The following is a 21270-nucleotide window of genomic DNA, read 5'->3' as shown; positions in this document are numbered from 1 at the left end:
CTGTGTACTTGGGCTAGAAGAATTAATATCATTAGAATGTTCCTACTACCCAAAGCCATCTATAGATTCAGTGCAATCCCTATCAAAATTCCAATGGTATATTTCACAGAAATAGAAAAAAGAATTCTAAAACTTTCTGTGGAACCACAAAAGACCCCTAATAGCCAAAGCTATCAGCGGAAAAAAAGAGCAAAGCGAGAATCATCACACTTCCTAATTTCAAACTATACTACAAAGATATAGTAAGTAAAACAGGGTGGTCCTGACATAAAATTAGACACATAGACCAATGGAACAGAATCAAGAGCCCAGAAATAAGACCCTGCATATATAGTCAACTAATACTTGACAAGGGAGTCAAGAACACTCAGTAGGAAAAGTATAGCCTCTTCAAAAAATGGATAACCACGTGCAGAAAAATGAAATTTGACCTCTATCTTAGACCACTCACAAAAGTTATCTTGAAATGGATTAAAGACTTAAATGTAAGACCTGATGCCATAAAACTTCTAAAAGAAAACACAGGGAAAAATTATTTGACATTGGACCAGGCAATTATTTTTTGGATATGACACAAAAAGCACAAGCAACAAAAGCAAAAATCAACAAGTGGGACTACATTAAACTGAAAAGCTTTTGTACAGGAAAAGAAATAATTTTAAAAATGAAAAGGCAACTTATGGAATGGGAGAAAATATTTTCAAAGCATATATCAGATAAGGGGTTAACATCCAGAATATGTAAAGAACTCATACAACTCAATAGCCAAAAAACCCAAACAGTCCATTTTTTTTAAAAGGGCGTAAGAATTAAATAGACATTTTTCCAGGGAAGAAATACAAATGGCTAACAGGTACATAAAAGATGCTCAACATCACTAATCAGCATGGAAATACAAATCAAAATCTCAATAAGATATGACCTCACACCTGTTAGAATGACTATCATCAAGAAGGCAAGAGATAACAAGTGTTGGTGAAGATGTGGAGATAAGGGAACCCTTGTACACCGTTGGTGGGAATGTAAATTGGTGTATCCATTATGGAAAACAATATAGAGTTTCCTCAAAAAATTAAAAATAGAATTACCATATGATACAACAGTTCTACTTCTGGGTATATATTCAAAGTAAATGAAAAGAGGAATTTGAAGAGGTATATGCACTCCCATGTTTATTTCAGCATTATTCACAGTATGGAAACAACCTGAGTGTTTGTCAACAGATGACTGGATAAGGAAGTTGTAGCATATATACAGTGGAATTTATTCAGCCATGAGAAAGAAAGAAACGCTGATATTTGCAACAACGTAGGTGGACTTTGAGGGGATTATGCTAAGTGAGATTAATTCAGACAAAGAGAGATACTGTATGATATCACTTATATGTGGAATCTTAAGGAGAACTCATAAATACAGAGAGTAGAATGATGGATATTAAACGTTAGGGGTTGGGGAAATGGGATACGTTGTGTAACGGTACAAATTTGGAACTAGGAGATAAGTCCTGGAGAGCTAGTGGACAGCATAGTGATTATAGTCAATACTACTGTATTATAAACTTCAAAGTTGCTAAGGGACTAGACCCTAATTGTTCTGGCCACAAAAAAGACATGAAAATTAGGTTAGGCGATAGACGTGTTAGCTAACACTAAGATGGTAATCATACTGCAATAAATAAATGTATCAAATCAACATGTTGTATACCTTAAACTTATACAATGTTATATATCAATTATATTTCCGTTAAAAAGGAATACGAATTACATGGTGTGATTTCTTAATTGGAACTCAAAGAATAACTTCTTTGAAATATTATGTAGGGTGGTATTAAATACTGTAATATTTTCTCCAATTACCTAACCATGCAAGAAACCAAAGCAAAGGAAAAGCGGAGAATTTTGCTGCTTCTCATGTCCCATTGGTTGCACCTCCTTTTTATGGGTTCTTGGTCAAAGGTGACTCCAGGTCCAGGTAGTAAAGAAGATTGTTCATTACAGCTCAGCCCGTCCGTTTTACGATCTCTATTTTTACCTCACGCATAGCACGCCTTTATAATTATTTTCCATTTACTTTTCCATTTATATTTCCAATTTCTGTCAGGGAACAATGAGAAAAAGGAAACGCAAGCCAAGTTCTACAAGCGCCCCAAGACTCCACCTGCTGATTCAAAATAAAATTGCAGACAGGCGGGAAGCTCAGCCCTACAGAGGATTCTGGGACGTGTAGTCTCGACGCTTCCCGTGATTGGGGCACTTCCGCTCCAGGAAAGCGCGGATGTGTTAATCGAGCCGCTGGGGAAATAGAAGAGTACAATCCAGTGCTGTGCGTGTTTGGAGGCATTTCGGATACCGGAGGGCGAGAATACGAAGCCGCCCCTTTCGTGGATTCTGGGAAATTGGATTCAGGCCGTCGATGTTGGAGTCGGCACTTTCGCCACGGGGGGCGGGGCAGCGGCTCTTGTTCCTCTCGGGGATGCTGGGAAATGTAGTCCAGGAGCTCCGCGTAGTCGGAGGTATTTCCGCTTCAGGAGGTTGCGATTGCGGCCTTCGGTTCTCTCTGGGAGGTGAGTGATCTTCGGGAGCCTGCGGTTTCTTTTAACTTTTCTGATCTGGTCCTGGGATCAGCCGGGCTTGGTCCTCGGTCACAGGGCAGAAGAGCCTTGACCTGCGGCAGAGGGCGGGGTGGAGGGGCGGGGGCGGCCGCTTGCCTTCCCCTCGCCCGATTCTCTGCGTTTGCGGCGGTTCGCAAGTCCTCGGATTGTAGGCGGACAGAAATCGGCAGTTTGTCTCCCGGGCTCCTTGCCGTCCAACCCGCCTCCCCCCAGTACCTTCCTTCCACACGCTCTGTTACTTCCTAGCGACATAAGGTTGGATGAGAATTTAACCTTTCTGTGCCTTGGTTTCCTTTTCTGTAAAAAGGGATATTACGAGTACCTGCCTTACACAAGATAAATGTTTGGGACAGATCAGGCGTGTGGCAAGGTGTCAGCTGTTAATGATATGATCATCAGAAAAGCATCGCTTTCGGTGGAAACTCCTCGAAGTGCCACTGGCACTTCTTTCTGATCCCTGCCGGAAAGGAGGCTGTGCCTGGACGACTTCTGACCCGTTTTTAAAGAAACAGTGGGTCACCCACAGATACCCGCTGTAGTTTTCTCAGGACCACAAAATCGTTGTGTCTCCCAGCCTCCTTTCCTTCTCCTGCCCTGGTGTCTGAAAAGGGGGGCTGTCGAAAAGAGAGGAGTGAGCCCAGGGCTTCTGGTAGCAGAGCCCCACCGTGGCAGGACTTAGAATCTTCCTTTTCTGTTCCAGTGGTAGAAGGTATTTTATTCATTAGTAAATATTTCTGCTACAAAAGCGTTCAGTTACTGTTAAATAATTATGAAAATATGTAGATCGTGTACAAGGCATGAGTGGTAATCAAAATAGTTAAACATTGAGTCCTAAGTCTCATCCTAAGGGCTTTATAAAAATTAGTGCATTTAACCTTCACAAGGCCCTATGAAGTGAATACTTTTATTACCTCTATTTTACAGATGAGGAAATGGAGATAGAGCATAAGTTACTTAAGAGCAGTGGGATTTGAGTCTAGGGCTTGCGTTCCTTATATCCTTGGATATCCTTGGTCCCCGAGTTTAAAATCCCAAAATTGGAATTAGGAAACAAAATAGAAAAACAGTCTATTGAAATATTCAACCATAGGAAACTGGCTGCAGAGGAGGTATTTGGCATCAAATTGTGGAGGTAGGTTGGAATTTTATTGTAGAGGATTTGAAAGCAGGGTTAGTGAGTTTGGGTGTCTTTATAAGAATTTGAGGGCTTCCCTGGTGGTGCAGTGGTTATGAATCCGCCTACCAATGCAGAGGACATGGGTTTGAGCCCTGGTCCGGGAGGATCCCACATGCTGTGGAGCAACTAAGCCCATGCGCCATGACTACTGAGCCTGCGCTTTGGAGCCCGCAAGCCACAACTACTGAGCCCACGTGCCTAGAGCCCATGCTGTGCAACAGGAGAAGCCACCACAATGAGAACCCCGCACACCGCAGTGGAGAGTAGCCCCAGCTCACCGCAACTAGAGAAAGCACACGCGCAGCAACAAAGACCCAACGCAGCCGAAAATAAAATAAATAATAAAAGTAAATACATTAAAAAAAATTGAAAGCATTCTCATTTAATCTTATTTTAAATATTCATAGTTTATATTCCAATTATAGAAGAAATGCACATTCATTGTAGAGAATTCAGAAAATGTAGAGATATGATGTAATAAAAAACATTAAGAATTACCAATATAGATGTATATGTTGTAACGTATAGGATATGTATGACATATATAGGAGATAGACATATAGGATATAGATGATTATTAACATTTCAGTGCATTCTGTTTGTCAGTTTTTCAGTGTGTATTTATGTTATACAAATTGTTTATCAGATTATTCATATCCTTAAGTCTTTTTTTGTAAATTTATTTTATTTATTTATTTTTGGCTGTGTTGGGTCTTCGTTGCTGTGCACAGTCTTTCTCTAGTTGCGGTTCGCGGGCTTCCCATTGCGGTGGTTTCTCTTATTGTGGAGCATGGGCTCTAGGCGCACGGGCTTCAGTAGTTGTTGCGCATAGGCTCAGTAGTTGTGGCTCGTGGGCTCTAGAGCGCAGACTCAGTAGTTGTGGCTCACGGGCTTAGTTTCTCCGTGACATGTGCTATCTTCGCGGACCAGGGCTTGAACCCGTGTCCCCTGCCTTGGCAGGCAGATTCTTAACCACTGTGCCACCAGGGAAGCCCCATATCCTTAACTCTTAATTCTGGAAATTTCCAGACAACCCAAAGTATAATATCAATATAATAAATTCCTGTGTAACAGTCACCCTGCTTCAGTCCTTACTAATCTTGTTGCATCTCCCTCTCCCCATGCACACATTTTTCCCATTGAGTATTTTAAAGCAAACCCAGATGTTGAGTTAGTAGGACTTAAAAATTAATTATAATAAGTTGTTTATATACGAAGACCAAGGGAGGGGAGATTGTATTAGTTTGCTAAGGCTGCTGGAATAAACTATTACAGCCTGAGTGGCTTAAACAATAGAAATTAATTTTCTTACAGTTCTGGAGCTGGGAGTCCAAGATCAAGGTATCAGCAGGTTTCGTTTCTTCTGAGGCCTCTCTCCTTGGCTTGTAGATGGCCACCTTCTTGCTGTGTCCTCCCGGTCTTTCCTTTGTGTGTGTGTGCGTGCCCCTGCTGTCCCTGTTTGTGTCCAAATTTCCTCTTAGAAGGACACCAGTCAGATTGATTTAGGGCCCACCCTAATGACCTCATTTTAACTTAGTCACCTCTTTAAATGCCCATCTCCAAATACAATCATATTCTGAGGTCCTGGAGATTAGGAGTTTAACTTATGAGTTTGGGGCTGGGAGGGGTGGGTCACAATTTAGCCCATAACAGGTATTAAAAGCAACTCTAAGATTTTTCACACATGGCAACTAGGAGAATGTTATTTATATGAGAAAGTTAGAAAGAGTTGCAGTTATGGAAGGAAAATGATGAATTTCCTTTGCTCCTTTGGAGTTGCACTTGCCACAGAGCATGTAACTCTCAGTTTCATCTGTCTCTCTTGTTAGGCTACAGGGTCCTCTGATTCATGGATCTGGTCATATTCTTCTCGGAGTGCCCAGCACGGGGTCGGCAGAGAGGAGTTGTTCAGTAAGTGTGATTCATGCAGCTGCCCAAAAGGGCTACAGCCTGTGATTAGAGAACAAAAATAGAACGACAATCTATAACCATATGCCTTGTCTGATACCTCACTTACTTCTGGGGAGATGTAGAATCCACCAACTTTTCCGGAGCTTTCAAAAGTTAATGTATGATCATGCCTAGTACCGTCATGCTCTAAAACAAATTTCCTAGAAAACAAATGAATTCTTTTAAAAAATTGAAGTCTAGTTGATTTACAGTGTCATGTTAGTTTCAGGTGTACAGCACAGTGATTCAGTTATACGTGTGTATATATACATTTAAAAAGAATCCATCTTTTTTTTCTTTTTTTAATTGAAGTATAGTTGATATACAATGTTGTGTTAGTTTCTGGTGTACAGCAAGGTTAATCAGTTATACATATATGTATATATTCTTTTTCATATTCTTTTCCATTATAGGTTATTACTAGAAACTGAGTGTGGTCCCCTGAGCTGTACAGTAGGTCCTTGTTGGTGATATATTTTATACATAGTAGCATGAATATATTTATCCCAAACTCCTAATTTTCCCCCCCCTTCCCCTTTGGTAACCATAAGTTTGTTTTCCAATCGATCTTAATGTTCAATTTTTTTGTTTAATATGCAGGGAATCAGCAACCCACCTCCACAGATTCTGATTTAATTAGTTTTAGATAAGGTCTGAGCTTTTTTGTTTTTAAATACATTTATTTATTTATTTTTGGCTGTGTGGGGTCTTCGTTGCTGCGCGCGGGATTTCTCTAGTTGCGGCAAGCAGGGGCTACTCTTTATTGCGGTGCACGGGCTTCTCATTGCGGTGGCTTCTCGTGTTGTGCAGCACGGGCTCTAGGCACGCAGGCTCAGTAGTTGTGGCTCACGGGCTCTAGAGCGCAAGCTCAGTAGTTGTGGCGCACGGGCTTAGTTTCTCCTTGGCATGTGGGATCTTCCTGGACCAGGGCTCGAACCCGTGTACCCTGTATTGGCAGGTGGATTCTTAACCACTGCTCCACCAGGGAGGTCCCAAGAGGGCTGTTTTTGACTGATGCTACTCAAATTGTGATCCAGGGACCAACAGTATCATCACCTGGCATCTTAGTAGAAATGTAGATTCTTCGTCCCCATCCTTGATCTCCTGATTTAGAATTTCTGGGGGTGAGACAGAAGACCCTCTCTCTTGGCAGGGTCCCTGCCTGGTTGATTCATGGAACATTAAAATTTGCGACACACTGGTAGTGAGAACTGACTCAGGACTTTTTAACAAAAATATTTTCTGTTTCCCTCTGGCTAAATTACTCATCTTTCAGATATCAGATACCTGCATGGTTCTGTCTGCCTTAGTTCAGACCTTAGTTCTGCTCAAAGGTGAGAAAAGCCTTCCATGACAAAAACTTACTCTGTACCAGCCCCTCCTTCCATCTCTTCCTACACCTTTACCCTGCCTTATTCTTAAAAGCATCTCTCACTATCAGTGTGTTACTGCCCTGGTACCCCATTATGCTATCAGCTCCATGAGATCAAGGTCTTTGCCTGCTTTGTTTACTGCTGTATCTTTCACATCTAGGCTCCTTGGCAAGCACAGAGCAGGCTCTCAGTAATTATATTTTGAATGAATGATTCGGGAGATAAATCACGAGGCCCTGATCTACATGGTGCGTCTTTCAGTTCTTCGTTCCAGCAGTCATTCTGTGAATCTTTGTTGAGTTCCTGGCAAGTGCCTGCAGCAGCGTTCTAACTGTCGGGGACACAGCAAGAAACAAAACTCCCCGTGGGACAGATGTGATGAATATAAATGAGCAAAATACCTAGTAGGATGTTAAAGAGTGATACGTGCTAAAGAGAAAAGAATTAAGCAGGGATGGGAGGGGTCAGAAGTGTTGGGATGTCATTAGGAGATTGAAATTCTCTTTAGGGAGGAACTGTCTGAGGAGGTGACATTCAAATAAAGAAGGACGTGATTCTTGGTGTGGCCCTGGTAACAGTCTCTCTGGCCCCAGCCCCTTCCCCCTCAGATCTCCCGTTTGCTGGGAGAGTGATCTGTTTCCAACACCAAAGGAATCTTCTGACTCTCCCGTCCTTTGCTGCTTTCCTGCTGACTTGCCGATAAACTGGGACGCCCGTCATTATGGTTTGAATCCTGCCTTCCTGCCCAGCTTTTTCTGCCTCTTGTTTGTGTTCACTTATAGTCGTAACATTTGTTCTCTTGAGGTTTTTCAGAGATTCTGCTTCTCTCTGGCTAATAGAACTCAGTCATCCTCCAGGGCTCAGATCAAGCCACATTGATGTAGAACCTGCTCCAAACAAGTGTGGTCCCCAAGGCCCATAACTTGTGCTTCTAAAGTACCCAGTTCACTACCCTGGTACTTAGCAATGTGCAGGGTGATTGCTGGTTTCCTAATCACTGGACTGTGAACTTGAGTAGTCATATCTTTTAGTCTGATTTCCATAAATGTTCATTGAATTAATACACTCATTTTTAAATGAAGAGTTAACAAGTTATCCTCTCTAGTGCTAATCATGCAGGCAATTAAATAGTTGTCATTCTCAGTGTTTTGATGGACACGCTCTGTGGATTTTGTAACAGGAGTCTCTTTAGACATTGACTTTGAAGGGTGGGAAGCACCTTCCTAAGGCAGTATTAAAAATCCAGAGGCCCTTTTCCTTCCAAAGATGACCTTGATCTTGCAAATATTGTGGAAGACCTAGAAGAAAAGCTTGGAAATAAAACCCCCGCTCTCCCAATCCTCCCAAGTGGGAGCAGCCTCAGAATTTTGCCTCTCAAAGAGACCTTTGACCAATTAGTCTAGTCTTTTTATGTGCCTCTGCTGGAATGAACCTGTATGGGGGGGGCTCATGTGTCAGGACACTGACATTGACACTGACTGCTGTGTGATCACTGTGTTACAGGCACTGCTTTAGGTGCTTGGGATGTAAAGCTGAGTTACTATTAATCCCCAGACAGTGATTTACTGATTATCCCCTTTCCACAGAGGTAGCGGAAAGATCTCCCTGTAAAGTACTTCTTACTGAGCAGAAGTCACTGGACAAATATAGAGTCAGAACAAGGTGAATTACAAATCCTGAAAGGATATCTCTTCTAAGATTGGAAAGTGTTCTTCTATCTGGAGTAGGACTAGCTAATAATAATAAACTAATAAGTAATTAATGAACCAATAATTAACTAATACTGATCTCTTAAGCTGGATCTCTTACTCTCAATTTGCACACTCCCCAGAATCAATCATACTCTGACAGCTACGAGAACTTGTATTAGGGCCACTGTGTGTGGTTGGGCAGGTCGTTCACTGCATCAGGGCTCTCGGTTGAAGGCATAAGTGGCGTCTGGAATCCTGCCCACGTCTGCTCATCAAGCCGTGTGCGGTTGCAGCCACCCCAAGGAAGAGCTTCCTTGACTATTTCATGTAAAGCAGCCCTAGTGAATGTTTAAGCTGCCAGATACTGTTCCACATGTTTTATGGAGAGTCACTTAGACTGACTAACCTTCCTATGTATTATTATAATTATATTACTATATTATACATAATTATATGAATATATTATCTATATAATATATAATTATAATATATTGTATTATAATTATAATAATTATTGTTATTATTATAACCATCCGTAATTTATAGATCAGACCTTGGGTCTAAGTAGTAACAAGTTGGAGGTGGCAGGATTCAAATACTGGGGGTCTGATTCCAGAGCCTACACCCTTCCCAACCCTGTTCTCATCTCCTTCAAGCAGATCATCTGGCTTCAGAGTTCTTTCCCTGTTTCTATGTCAGTCTTTTATCCCTAGCTGTCAAGCTCTCATTTCTCTTTGCATGAGACCTCAGACTCCCATCTGTTTATTTTTTTCTTTAGAAGCAGCAGAGAGACAAGATCTAGAAGACTGGCTTCTTTGTGAGAGCTGGATTCAGGTTCCGCCCCTGCCCCTTGACCTCACCAAGCCTCAGCTTCCTCATCTGTTACGTGGGAACAACAGTCATCATCGTCATCATTTATTGAGAACTTGGTAAAATGCCAGGTACAATGCCAAGGGCATTTAGCTCATTCATCCACCACAGTAACCCTAGGACTGACCTTTTTTTTTTTCTCTCCTTGTTATAGTTGAGGAGAGGCACAGAGGTGGAGGTGATCAGACTGGAGTCACACGGCTAGTACACCCCTAGCTTCTGCACAGGTATGTGGGAGGTACCTGAGTGGAACAATGCGTGCCAAGTGCTTCTCAAGGTCCCTAACACATACTTAGTGCTTATGTAATGTTAAACATTGCCGTTTTTGTTGTTTTCATCATTGCTATGATTAGCTTGTTCATTTAAGTGGCATGTTGACTAACTGACTGTTAAATCACAGGATTCTATTCATTTTTCTTCATCTCCATGATGATAGTGTTTTTAAGGCCCTACTGTTAACAAAGTCAAATTGTCAAGGTCTGGGGCTACCCTGGTGGCGCAGTGGTTGAGAGTCCACCTGCCAATGCAGGGGACACAGGTTCGTGCCCCGGTCCAGGAAGATCCCATCCGCGGCTGGGCCCGTGAGCCATGGCCGCTGAGCCTGCGCATACGGAGCCTGTGCTCCGCAACGGGAGAGGCCACAGCAGTGAGAGGCCCGCGTACCGCAAAAAAAAAAAAAAAAAATCGTCAAGGTCTTACATCTTTGAAAAAGCTGTCATCCACAATATCAGATTCATAGAGAAAGTAGAATAGTGGTTACTCGGGACCGAGAGGAAGGGGAATGGAGAGTTAGTGTTTAGTAGGTACAGAGTTTCAGTTTGGGATGGTGAAAAAGTTGTGGAGATGGTTAGTGGTGCTGATTCACAACAATATGAATGCACCTAACGAGCTCTACACCTAAAAAATGTTGAAATGGAAAATTTTATGTGATGTGTATTTTACACAGGAAAAAAAAAAATCAACGTAATCTTAAATATTACTGCAAAGGCATCAAATTGAATATGGCAAACCAAGAGAGAATAACAGATATTGCAGAGGTTAAAGGTGATTTTCATACAACAAAGCAACAGCCTTTTCAGGCTCCATTAAAGCTATTGGTGAGGACAAGTTTTATGTAACTGAATATTACCTGCTTTCTGATGCTACTGAGAAATAAGGTGCCCTGAAAGTGTTCTTTGAACTTTCTGCCTACTTATTTAATTCTTACAACAATCCTATGAGACAGCTGTTGTTAATCCCTCTATTTTTACAGATGGGAGAATTGAAGCACAGAGATAATAATAGTTTGTCTAAGATTTCACAGCTAATATATCACAGTTTCATGAACCTAGACATTTGGCCCCAGAAATTACTCTCTTAACCTGGGTACTTTACTCTCAATTTCCACCCTCCCCAGAATCAGAATCATACCCTGAGAGCTACACGAACTTGTATGAGGGCCTGTGTGTGGTTGGGTGGCTTGTTCACTGCCCAGGGGCTCTTGGCTGAAGGGGTGAGTAGCATCTGGAATCCAGCCCAGGCTTTGCTCATCAGGCCACCCTGAGGAAGCGGCACTGTTGCTGCTTCACAGTAAGCAGCCATATGGGTCAGTGACACCCTTGGCCAGACTCTGACGGCTTTTTTCTCCTTCCCCCATCGTGCCTGCCCAAGACTCAGCGCTTCCCCAGAAGGAGGAGGACAAAATGACCAAGCTCAAGGTGAGTTGGGCTTGCCCTTCTAGGTGTTAACTTGTCACCTCATTTCTCAGTGATAAGACACATCCTATTTCTCTTTCTTGGGAAAGATTAAAGAGAACAGTAGGCATTTGGAAAACTCTTCCCAAGAAGAGGGCCGAATGATCCCTACTTTTTATTTTTGTTTGATTTATTTTTGTTGTTTTATCACCTTTTGTAATTTCACAAATAAGAGTAGAACAGAAAAAGTCAATTGCAACTAAAAAAATCTCTCACGTTATTACTGTTTCCCTTACAAAACAACTGTCTTCATTTTCCCATGTTCTTTTCCTCATATGCGTTCATAACTGTATATTTGTAATTCCTGTAGCATAAACTTCTCAAATTATACCTTTTCTAATTGATATTATATATCCCACATCTTTAATGGCAATATCATATTCCCTTGAATTTGTGTGCATTGTGTGTGTGGTGGGGTGTGTGTGTCTCGTAACTTTTCCCCATTCATGGACATTTAGGTAGTTTAGAATTTTTATCATTTTAAAGAGCACTGAAGGGGCTTCCCTGGTGGCACAGTGGTAAAGAATCCACCTGCCAGTGCAGGGTACACGGGTCCGATCCCTGGTCTGGGACGATCCCACATGCCGCGGAGCAACTAAGCCCGTGCGCCACAACTAACTACTGAGCCTGTGCTCTAGAGCCCGTGAGTCTCAACTGCTGAGCCTGCATACCAAAACTACTGAACCCCGTGTGCCTAGAGTCTGTGCTCCGCAATAAGAAGCCATCGCCGTGAGAAGCCCGTGCACTGCAACAAAGAGTAGTCCCTGCTCGCCGCAACTAGAGAAAGCCTGCACGCAGCAATGAAGACCCAACACAGCCAAAAAGAAATAAATAAAAATAACTTTTAAAAACAAAACAAAACACTGTAATAACAGTTTTCCTAATACAACCAATTTCCTCAAAAGGGAATTTGGAAGAATTTGCTATTCTTTGGTCTTAATGTTCTAGGTACTCTAAATTGACAAAGTACATTTGCTATGCAGTACCTTGGGTATTTTGTATGTAGAATATTCCAGAATGGCAGAGTGCACCAGGATCTAACTAACACTTCACACAGAGGAAATATTATTAGATATTTTCATTTAAGAAAGCTAGATTGTTTCTTACCCATGTCTGAATCATATCATGTGCATGTTTTATTTATTGATTTATATTTTTTATTCACATATTAATGAATTTTTTCAAAGTACTAATGTACTTAATTTTAAAAGTACAAAAAGACCTGTACAGAGACTTTTCATTTCTTAACTGCATTTAGTCTCAGACCAACCTTATGAGGCCAGACTTGGTCTCCTCTGCATTTTAATGACAAAGAAACAGGATTGTAGAATTTCAGAAAACTGCTCAAGTTCACATAGGAAACCAAAGATCCACCTGATCCAAAAAAGACTCGTAGGATTTTTACTTGGATAAAGAGAGTGAGACAAGGGAAAAGAATTCCGCACCTGGGACTTAGCCTATTCTGTGGGGTGCCTAGTTGTCCTGGTGGGTGGAAGACTCCATAGATGATACTGTCCCTACCATAGATCACTCTCGGTGGCCCCTTCTTCTCCAGGACCTCTGTTGCTCATATAAGGCACTGGATGTGCAGGGCTCTGGCACTGAACACAGTCTTTGTACGAAAAATTTTAAAAATGCTGTATACGAGTAATTCTTAATTGTGGGCGATCTTACCCTCAGGTTACATCTGGAAACATTTTTAGTGTCACAGCTTGGGAGTGCTACTGATATCTAGTGTGTAGAAGCCAGGGATGCTGCTAAACATCCTACAGTGAACTCAGCAGCCCCCTGCCCCACCCCCAACAAAGAGTCATCTGTCCTCAAATGTCAGGAGTGCCAAGGATGAGAAAGCATGCTGTACCCAAAGCTGTACAAGAACAATAGAAGAATGTGGGTAAAAATATTTATAATACACACCCCCAAAAAAAAAAGCTTAAAATCTCTAATAGGAATTTTACAGAATCCTAAGATAAAACCCCAATTGGAGTATGAGCAAAGAACATTAACAGGCAAGGTTCTGAAGAAAAAAATGAAGATAGCTAGTAAATATGTGAAAATATGATGAGTTTATTATCAAATAAGTACAGATAATCCAAATAAGTTGTTTTTTACTGATAAAATTGCCTAGGATTTAAAAATATGGTTATACTCAATGTGTATGGTTTAGAGAATCAGGGATACTTATATACTCTTGGAGGAGGATAAAATAAGGGAAAAGTTGAAAAGAAAATCTGCTGTTGTACATAATTATTTTGAAGCTGCCTATTCTTTGACATTGCAGTTTTCACTCTTTGGAACTTATCCTAAGAAAATAATTGGACGGGAAGCACAAATCTATGTAAAAAGTTGTTCTTCTCCGCATTTATTGTGAAAAGAAGAAAATCTAAAACATAAATGCGTTATGGGGAATGTTTATGTTACGGTAAAATTGACTCTGGTCTCTCAGAATCTGGAACCACTTCGTACACATCGTCCCCACTTTCCTCAGTGCTGCCCTTTCATCAGGGGACCTGCATTGCAAGGTTCAGGTGGAGTGTGTTTGATGTCTTAGGAGGTGGTGACCTTCAAGGACGTGGCCGTGGTCTTCACGGAGGAGGAGCTGGGGCTGCTGGACTCTGCCCAGAAGAAGCTGTACCAGGAAGTGATGCTGGAGAACTTCCAGAACCTGGTCTCAGTGGGTGAGGAAGGGCACTCTGGGACAGAACATCGCATCAGCCCCTGTGGTATTTATTTACATGTCCTTGAATGGGCAGGGCTTTGGAGCTCTTGAACTGGTTTCCTGTTTTCTAATCAGCATGAGACTCAGAGATGGCGTTTTCTAGTCTTTCTCCCCAGGCCAAAGTGTGTTTGTAAACGAACTGTTAATTGACCACGTGACTGCTGTATGTTTTCTGCCTTTTCAAATTGTGGTCGTCTCCAATTAGTAGGTCATGACACTCTTTAGGGAATCGAAATAAAATAGGGTAGAAGATACCAGAGCCCTTGGCAATAACTGCATGTTGCAGTAAAAACTGTGGCCCATTGCCAAGAATAGTGTGAGAAATGGTGAAAAGGGTGCGATGAAAATAATGTTTTCCCAGAATTTATGCTTATGTCTACCTATCCTCGGTTTTTGCATAAAATGTATTTCCTCCCATGAGTCATAATTAAAAGAGTTTGGAAAACACTGATTTTGATGTCCTGAAGACAGTGCAGTGGGAACCACAATTTCTCTTAATTTGGGCATCTAACATATTGATTTTAAATGTTTTTCCTTGCCTTTTTTGCAGGGCATCAATCATTCACACCAGATGTAATATCCCAGTTAAAGAGAGAAGAAAAGCTTTGGATGATAAAGATAGCAACCCAGAGCCGTCGCTCCGTGGGTGAGAGCCATGTGACCCTGAGTCTGTCCTGCTTCTTGTTGCCTCCACAGCTGTGACTCTGGTCCAAGTCAGCACCTAGACTGTGGATTACTGCCTCAGTCTTTGTAATTCTCTCTCTTCTGCTTTGCTCATTCACAGTTAATTCTCCACTCAGAGTGACTCTTTTTTTTTTTTTTTTATAAATTTATTTATTTATTTTTGGCAGTGTTGGGTCGTCGTTTCTGTGCGAGGGCTTTCTCTAGTTGCGGCGAGCGGGGTCCACTCTTCATCGCGGTGCGCGGGCCTTTCACTGTCTCGGCCTCTCTTGTTGCAGAGCACAGGCTCCAGACGCGCAGGCTCAGTAGTTGTGGCTCACGGGCCCAGTTGCTCCGCGGCATGTGGGATCTTCCCAGACCAGGGCTCGAACCCGTGTTCCCTGCATTAGCAGGCAGGTTCCCAACCACTAGCGCCACCAGGGAAGCCCTCAGAGTGACTCTTTTAAATTCAAATCTTGTCATTTCTCTGCTCAGAACCTCTTGTAGCTTCTTACTGATTCAGAAGAAAATCCCATCATTGAAAGTGGCTTATGATATCCCATATGCCCACCAGTTTTTGCCATGATTTTTTTTTTTTGGCCACACCGTGTGGCTTGTGAGATCTTAGTTCCCTGATCAGGGCTCGAGCCTGGGCCCTTGGCAGTGAGAGTGTGGTGTCATAACCACTGGACCGCCAGGGAATTCCTTGATTTTGTGATCATCACGATTTTCTCATCAGTAACATCCACGTAGGTTAGCCCTGCATCTAGTGAAGCCTTTCAGCTTCCCAACAACATGGCTGTTTCCACTTTCTTTCCTGTTATGGGTAACTTACTTGAAAACCTCTTTTACTTTTGTAACATGGCTCTAACTCTCACAGAGATGTAAAACTGGGATTTATTTATCCATTCAACATGTACTTATTGAACACTGACTGTATCAGACAGGGTTCTGGGAGTGGTGATAAACCAGTGAATAATACAAAATGCTTGTCCTCATGGGTATCACATTGAAGTGGGAGATGACATAAAATGAAAAAGATCAAGGATGTATGTAGTATGTCAGATAGGAATATGTGCTGTGTAAAAACAAAACAGGGTAAGGCAAATGGAGATTGCCAGGTGCGTAGAATGGATAGGGAGAATTTACTATATGATATTATATGGTAAAAGATGCCTCACAGGGGCTTCCCTGGTGGCACAGTGGTTGAGAGTCCGCCTGCCGATGCAGGGGACACAGGTTCGTGCCCCGGTCTGGGAAGATCCCACATGCCGCTGAGCGGCTGAGCCCGTGAGCCATGGCCGCTGAGCCTGCGCATCCGGAGCCTGTGCTCCACAACGAGAGAGGCCACAACAGTGAGAGGCCCGCGTATTGCAAAAAAAAAAAAAAAAGAGGCCTCACAGATAAGGTGTTATTTGAAAAGACACCTGAAAAGAAGTTAGTAGCAAGTTATATGGCTAATCGGTGGAATAGAGTTCCAAGGAGAATGTGTAACTCTTCCGGTCCACTGTTGATTTCAAGACTCTGTATTATGCCCTATTTATTTCCTCCTCGCAAGTTCTAGCTCTATTGTAAAAGATAACCTTCTAATTTTTCACTTTGTTTTTTAACCCCTGGTGGTTGTAGGAACTTTACTGTTATGAGGTTTTAGAATAATGTATGTTATTACAGTAACATACTAATTCCAAAACTTGGCTTTGATTTTTTTTCCAGCTAACCCTTTCAGTGTTGCGAAGAACTGGCTCTGTGGCCAGGGAAAGTAAAGTTTACAGCCCATTTGTAAGGATAGTTCCCAGGAGGAGGCAAAGAACCACTCTCTGCTTATACTCTGAACTTTAGGGCCTTAGGTGATAAGGTATTTCTCCCAGACATGTATCTTTCCAACTTATTTATTGCCTCAAAGTCTCCTTCCATTGGAGTAAACTTCCATTAAAATAAAGCAGAGGTTTTTCAACATTGCCTGGGGACATCCTCTGATAATCTGTCTAAGGGTCTTACTAGACATTTTGAGCATTTTGGTCAGATGTGCATGCAGTAGGCAGAATTATGTGGAAGCTGTTTATTAGCCACCTGCTAGAGCAAAGAAGATAAGGCTTTGAGTAAGGTACAGCTTTGTCTTTGTAAACATTCCCTAGGAGGTATTTTTCTTGCTCTGTAGCCATCATATTTCTAATTTATATCTCACCTATGAAACTTACTATGATTCTAAATGGATTCCACTAATGTGTAGTGAATGACAGCCTGGTGGGCCGCCTCTTGGTGTCTGGAGGCATGTAAATCAGAGAACATGATACATGATGTTAAAGAAAAACAGAAGCTTTTCAAGGTTCAGTAAAGCCTTAGGGTGTGGGCCTAAGTTTATAACCTTGACATCTCTGAGCAAAGCATTCACATGCCCCATCTCTAAATTCTATTTATCCATTTAGGAGACAAGAATCTAAATGGCATGGAGACTCTTCAGGAAGTTGGATTAAGGTATCTGCCACATGAAGAGCTTTTCTGCTCACAAATATGGCAACAGGTTACAAAGGAATTAACCAGGTGTCAAGATTCCATGGGAAATATTCAAGGAACTGGCTCTCAGATGGAAAAACAAGGTGGCACACTCAGTAAAGATGAGGAGTTTGGTAAAGACTTCAATCAGACTTCACATCTTCAAGTTCACCGCAGAGACCACACTGGAGAAAAACCCTACAAAGGGGTAGAGTGTGAGAAAGGTTTCATACGGGACTCTCACCTTCAAATGAACCAGACAGCCCACGTAGGAGAGAAGCCCTACAAGTGTGAAAAATGTGAAAATGCCTTCCGTCGGCTTTCAAGTCTTCAAGCCCATCAGAGAGTCCACAGTAGAACAAGATTGAACAAATATGATATGTTGTGTAAGAGTTTCAATCAGAGGTCATATCTTCGTCATCATCAGAGGGTCCCCACTGGAGAGGATCCACACAGATTTGAGGAGTGTGGGAGGAGTGTCGGGAAAAGCTCACATTGTCAAGCTCCTCCCATAGCCCACACATTGGAGAAACCCTATAAATGTGAGGAGTGTGGACTGGGCTTCAGTCAGCGCTCCTATCTTCACATCCATCAGAGAGCCCACACAGGAAAGAAACCTTATAAATGTGAAGAGTGTGGGAAGGGCTTCAGTTGGCGTTCGCGCCTACAGGCTCATCAGCGAATCCACACTGGGGAGAAACCCTACAAATGTGAGGCATGTGGCAAGGGCTTTAGTTACAGCTCACACCTGAACATCCACTGTAGAATCCACACAGGCGAGAAACCCTTTAAGTGTGAGGAGTGTGGGAAAGGCTTCAGTGTGGGTTCCCATCTCCAAGCCCATCAGATAAGCCACACGGGAGAGAAACCATACAAATGTGAGGAGTGTGGCAAGGGCTTCTGTCGGGCCTCAAATCTTCTGGACCATCAGAGAGGCCATAGTGGTGAGAAACCATATCAGTGCGATGCATGTGGAAAGGGCTTTAGTCGTAGCTCGGATTTTAACATTCATTTTAGAGTCCATACAGGAGAAAAACCCTATAAGTGCGAGGAGTGTGGGAAAGGTTTCAGTCAGGCCTCAAATCTTCTGGCCCATCAAAGAGGCCACACTGGAGAAAAACCATACAAATGTGGTACATGTGGGAAGGGCTTCAGCCGGAGTTCAGATCTTAATGTTCATTGTCGAATCCACACGGGAGAGAAACCCTATAAATGTGAGAAGTGCGGGAAGGCCTTCAGTCAGTTCTCAAGCCTTCAAGTGCATCAAAGAGTCCATACCGGAGAGAAACCATACCAGTGTGCAGAGTGTGGGAAAGGCTTCAGTGTGGGCTCACAGCTTCAGGCCCATCAGAGGTGTCACACTGGAGAGAAACCGTACCAGTGTGAGGAGTGTGGGAAGGGCTTCTGTCGGGCCTCAAATTTTCTGGCTCACCGTGGAGTCCACACAGGAGAGAAACCATACCGATGCGATGTGTGCAGTAAGCGCTTCAGACAGAGATCATACCTTCAAGCCCACCAGAGGGTCCACACTGGAGAGAAACCATATAAGTGTGAGGAATGTGGTAAGGTCTTCAGTTGGAGCTCATACCTTCAAGCCCATCAGAGAGTCCACACTGGGGAAAAACCATACAAATGTGAGGAGTGTGGGAAAGGCTTCAGTTGGAGCTCAAGTCTTATAATTCATCAGCGAGTCCATGCTGGGGATGAGGGTGACAAGGACTGTCCCTCATCAGAGAATACGTACCGCAAAGAAGCTCTATAAAATTACATGGTTTAATACCTCAAATGGGTGCTGAAATAGTCCTGCTGTAGAAGACAAAACATCTGTTTGATAAAAGAGTATTTCTGCCAGAGCTCGACATGTCTGTGTGGTTGGGCGACCACACGGCAGAGAAGCCTCATAAGAGTGGAGACATAAGCACTTCATTCAGAGCCTTGACATTTAGCAGATATGACAGAGAAGAGAGGCTTAAGAAGGATGAGCCTGAGCTGAAGGTAACCAAAAGTACTAAGACGGAAATGCCCAAATCTCTTCCACCAGAATAGAAGCTCTCGGAGGGCTGGGACTTTGTTGACGGCCAAGTCCACTCTGCCTCTTCAGCGCTGAACACACTGCAGGTCTCCAGTAATGTTAAATGAATAAAAGGGAGAACAGTCACTTTTGAAATTTTCTTTCAGTTCCTCTCTAAAAATTTCTATTAAATTGTAGAAGGAGGAATTCTTCAAGGCTTGGAGGATTAAATAAGACACTTGGGCTCATTTCCCCAACCCTGCAGGTCCTGTGAACTAGTGCTTATCAAGCTCAAGGTTGTAACCCAGTAGTGGGTCCAGAAGTCAGTTCACCAGGTTGTGGCCAGCACTTTTCTATGCTGACAGTTCTTTATGGAGATGTGATTCGCATGCAGCCACATGCATAAATAAGTTTACAGCTTCATGAATTTTGACAAATGTATCTACTTGTGTAATCATCACCAAGATCAATATATACCATATTTCTATTAAACCAGAATGTTTCCTTGTGTACTATTCTTGTCATTCCCACCTCCAGGGGCAACAAGTATTATGATTTCTATACCATGTATTAATTAGGCCTGTCTGTTCTTGAGCTTCCTGTGTGTTTGGTATGTACTCTTTATGTCTGGATTCTTTTCATCAAATATATGATCATCCTAGGTTCACAGAAGGCAATTGACAGAACTCAGTATCCATGATAAAAATTCTTCAGTGAGATAAGAGGCATCTATGAAGATCCTGTATGCTCATGTTCTTCTTTTATTATTAAGGAATAATTTATATACAGTAAAATCGACTGGTGGATCATTCTGTGTTTTGGCAAATGCTTACTATCATATTACATCACCACAATCAAGATATTTAACAGTTCCACCAGCCCCGGCTTTCTACTTTTTTTTTTCATAACTTTATTTTATTTATTTATTTTTCACTGTATCGGGTCTTCATTGCGTTGCGCTGGCTTCTCATTGCAGTGGTGTCTCTTGTTGCAGAGCATAGGTTCTAGTCGCGTGGGCTTCAGTAGCTGTGGCTTGTGGGCTCACTAGTTGTGGCTCGTGGGCTTTAAGAGTTCGCATGCCACAACTAAGGAGCTGGCGAGCTACAATTAAGGAGCACTCAAGCAGCAACTAAGGAGCCCACATGCCACAACTATGGATCCGGCGAGCTGCCACTAAGGAGCCTGCGAGCTGCAGCTAAGACCCAACACAACCAAATAAATAAATAAATATTTTTTAAAAACTCTGTTGGGGAAGGATAGAAGGTTTGGCAGAGAGCTTTCTTGTAGCCTATAGAATAGCCTTCTGGTGGGGGGGGGTCATGGGTCCTCACTTCTCAATGGGTTTCACTCTGTTACCTGACTTAGAACTGAGTGCCAGTCTGGCACACACTGTGCGAGAATCTTTTCAGTTCTCCTCTTAGATTAGGTGAGTGGAGAGGTGTCATTAATTGGGAAAGGGAGTTCTGTCTGGGTATTTTAGAGAGACTAGAAAGAGGAGGGGATGGGTCCCTTAATTGCATTTTGACAGGCTGTCTTGGGACCTACAGGTTGAAAGTTCAGGGTAAATAAGGCAGTGTGTAAAAGAGCCATTTGGAAGCCACTATCCATTTTGTAATTTTAATAGGGCATCTTTCAGTAGATCATTGTTTATCTGTAGATGATAGGACAAATGAAAATTGCAAGTGTTGCTTTCTTGTAAGGTCTGTGCCTAAACTGAATGAGCACTGAAGTGTGTATCCTGATCGGAATCCATGATATCTGGGGGCCCAGAGGAAACCAAGTTCTAATGAGGGCTATAGTGGTGAGGTTAGCACCCTGGAAAGGATAAGCCAAGAGTAGACCTGTTTACGTATCAGTCATTGTGAGGACAAAATGGTTTGTGTCAGCACATTGGCACAGTGGCCCAGTAAAATCAATTTGATGGTGAGAGAAAGGTCATTCACCCTTTGGTATAGACCTTCATGGGCTGTGCCACCAATAAT

At 42.5% G+C, this 21270-nt stretch overlaps 1 protein-coding gene across 9 annotated transcripts; it reads left to right on the top strand.

The window, feature by feature from the left end:
• Positions 1–2311: 2311 nt before the first annotated feature.
• On the top strand, positions 2312–19800 carry ZNF45 (zinc finger protein 45). 9 transcript variants are annotated; one of them, XM_032614132.1, is made up of 9 exons: positions 2312–2563; positions 5618–5699; positions 8698–8773; positions 9581–9743; positions 9827–9899; positions 11323–11369; positions 13957–14128; positions 14675–14770; positions 17211–19782. In XM_032614132.1, the coding sequence occupies exons 6-9, from the start codon at positions 11355–11357 to the stop codon at positions 19037–19039; spliced, it is 2112 nt and encodes a 703-aa protein (XP_032470023.1). In that variant the 5' UTR covers positions 2312–2563; positions 5618–5699; positions 8698–8773; positions 9581–9743; positions 9827–9899; positions 11323–11354; the 3' UTR covers positions 19040–19782. The 9 variants fall into 9 exon arrangements, with proteins under 9 accessions (XP_032470023.1, XP_032470022.1, XP_032470026.1 ...); XM_032614131.1 differs by lacking the exon at positions 8698–8773 and having other exon boundaries at positions 17211–19800; XM_032614135.1 differs by lacking the exon at positions 8698–8773 and having other exon boundaries at positions 9581–9731.
• Positions 19801–21270: the final 1470 nt, after the last annotated feature.

This window comes from Phocoena sinus, chromosome 19 (genome assembly GCF_008692025.1).
Source record: "Phocoena sinus isolate mPhoSin1 chromosome 19, mPhoSin1.pri, whole genome shotgun sequence".
In the NCBI taxonomy this organism is placed as follows: Eukaryota; Metazoa; Chordata; class Mammalia; order Artiodactyla; family Phocoenidae; genus Phocoena; species Phocoena sinus.
Note: the sequence above shows the minus strand (reverse complement) of the source record. Positions and strands in the feature narration are given on the sequence as shown.

What these genes read in the sequence shown, in the direction of transcription:
- ZNF45 (XM_032614131.1), top strand. An exon ending in ACATCGCATCAGCCCCTGTG is followed by an intron (nt 14,129 to 14,674) that starts GTATTTATTTAC and finishes CCTTTTTTGCAG; the next exon opens with GGCATCAATCATTCACACCA. An exon ending in CCAGAGCCGTCGCTCCGTGG is followed by an intron (nt 14,771 to 17,210) that starts GTGAGAGCCATG and finishes TTATCCATTTAG; the next exon opens with GAGACAAGAATCTAAATGGC.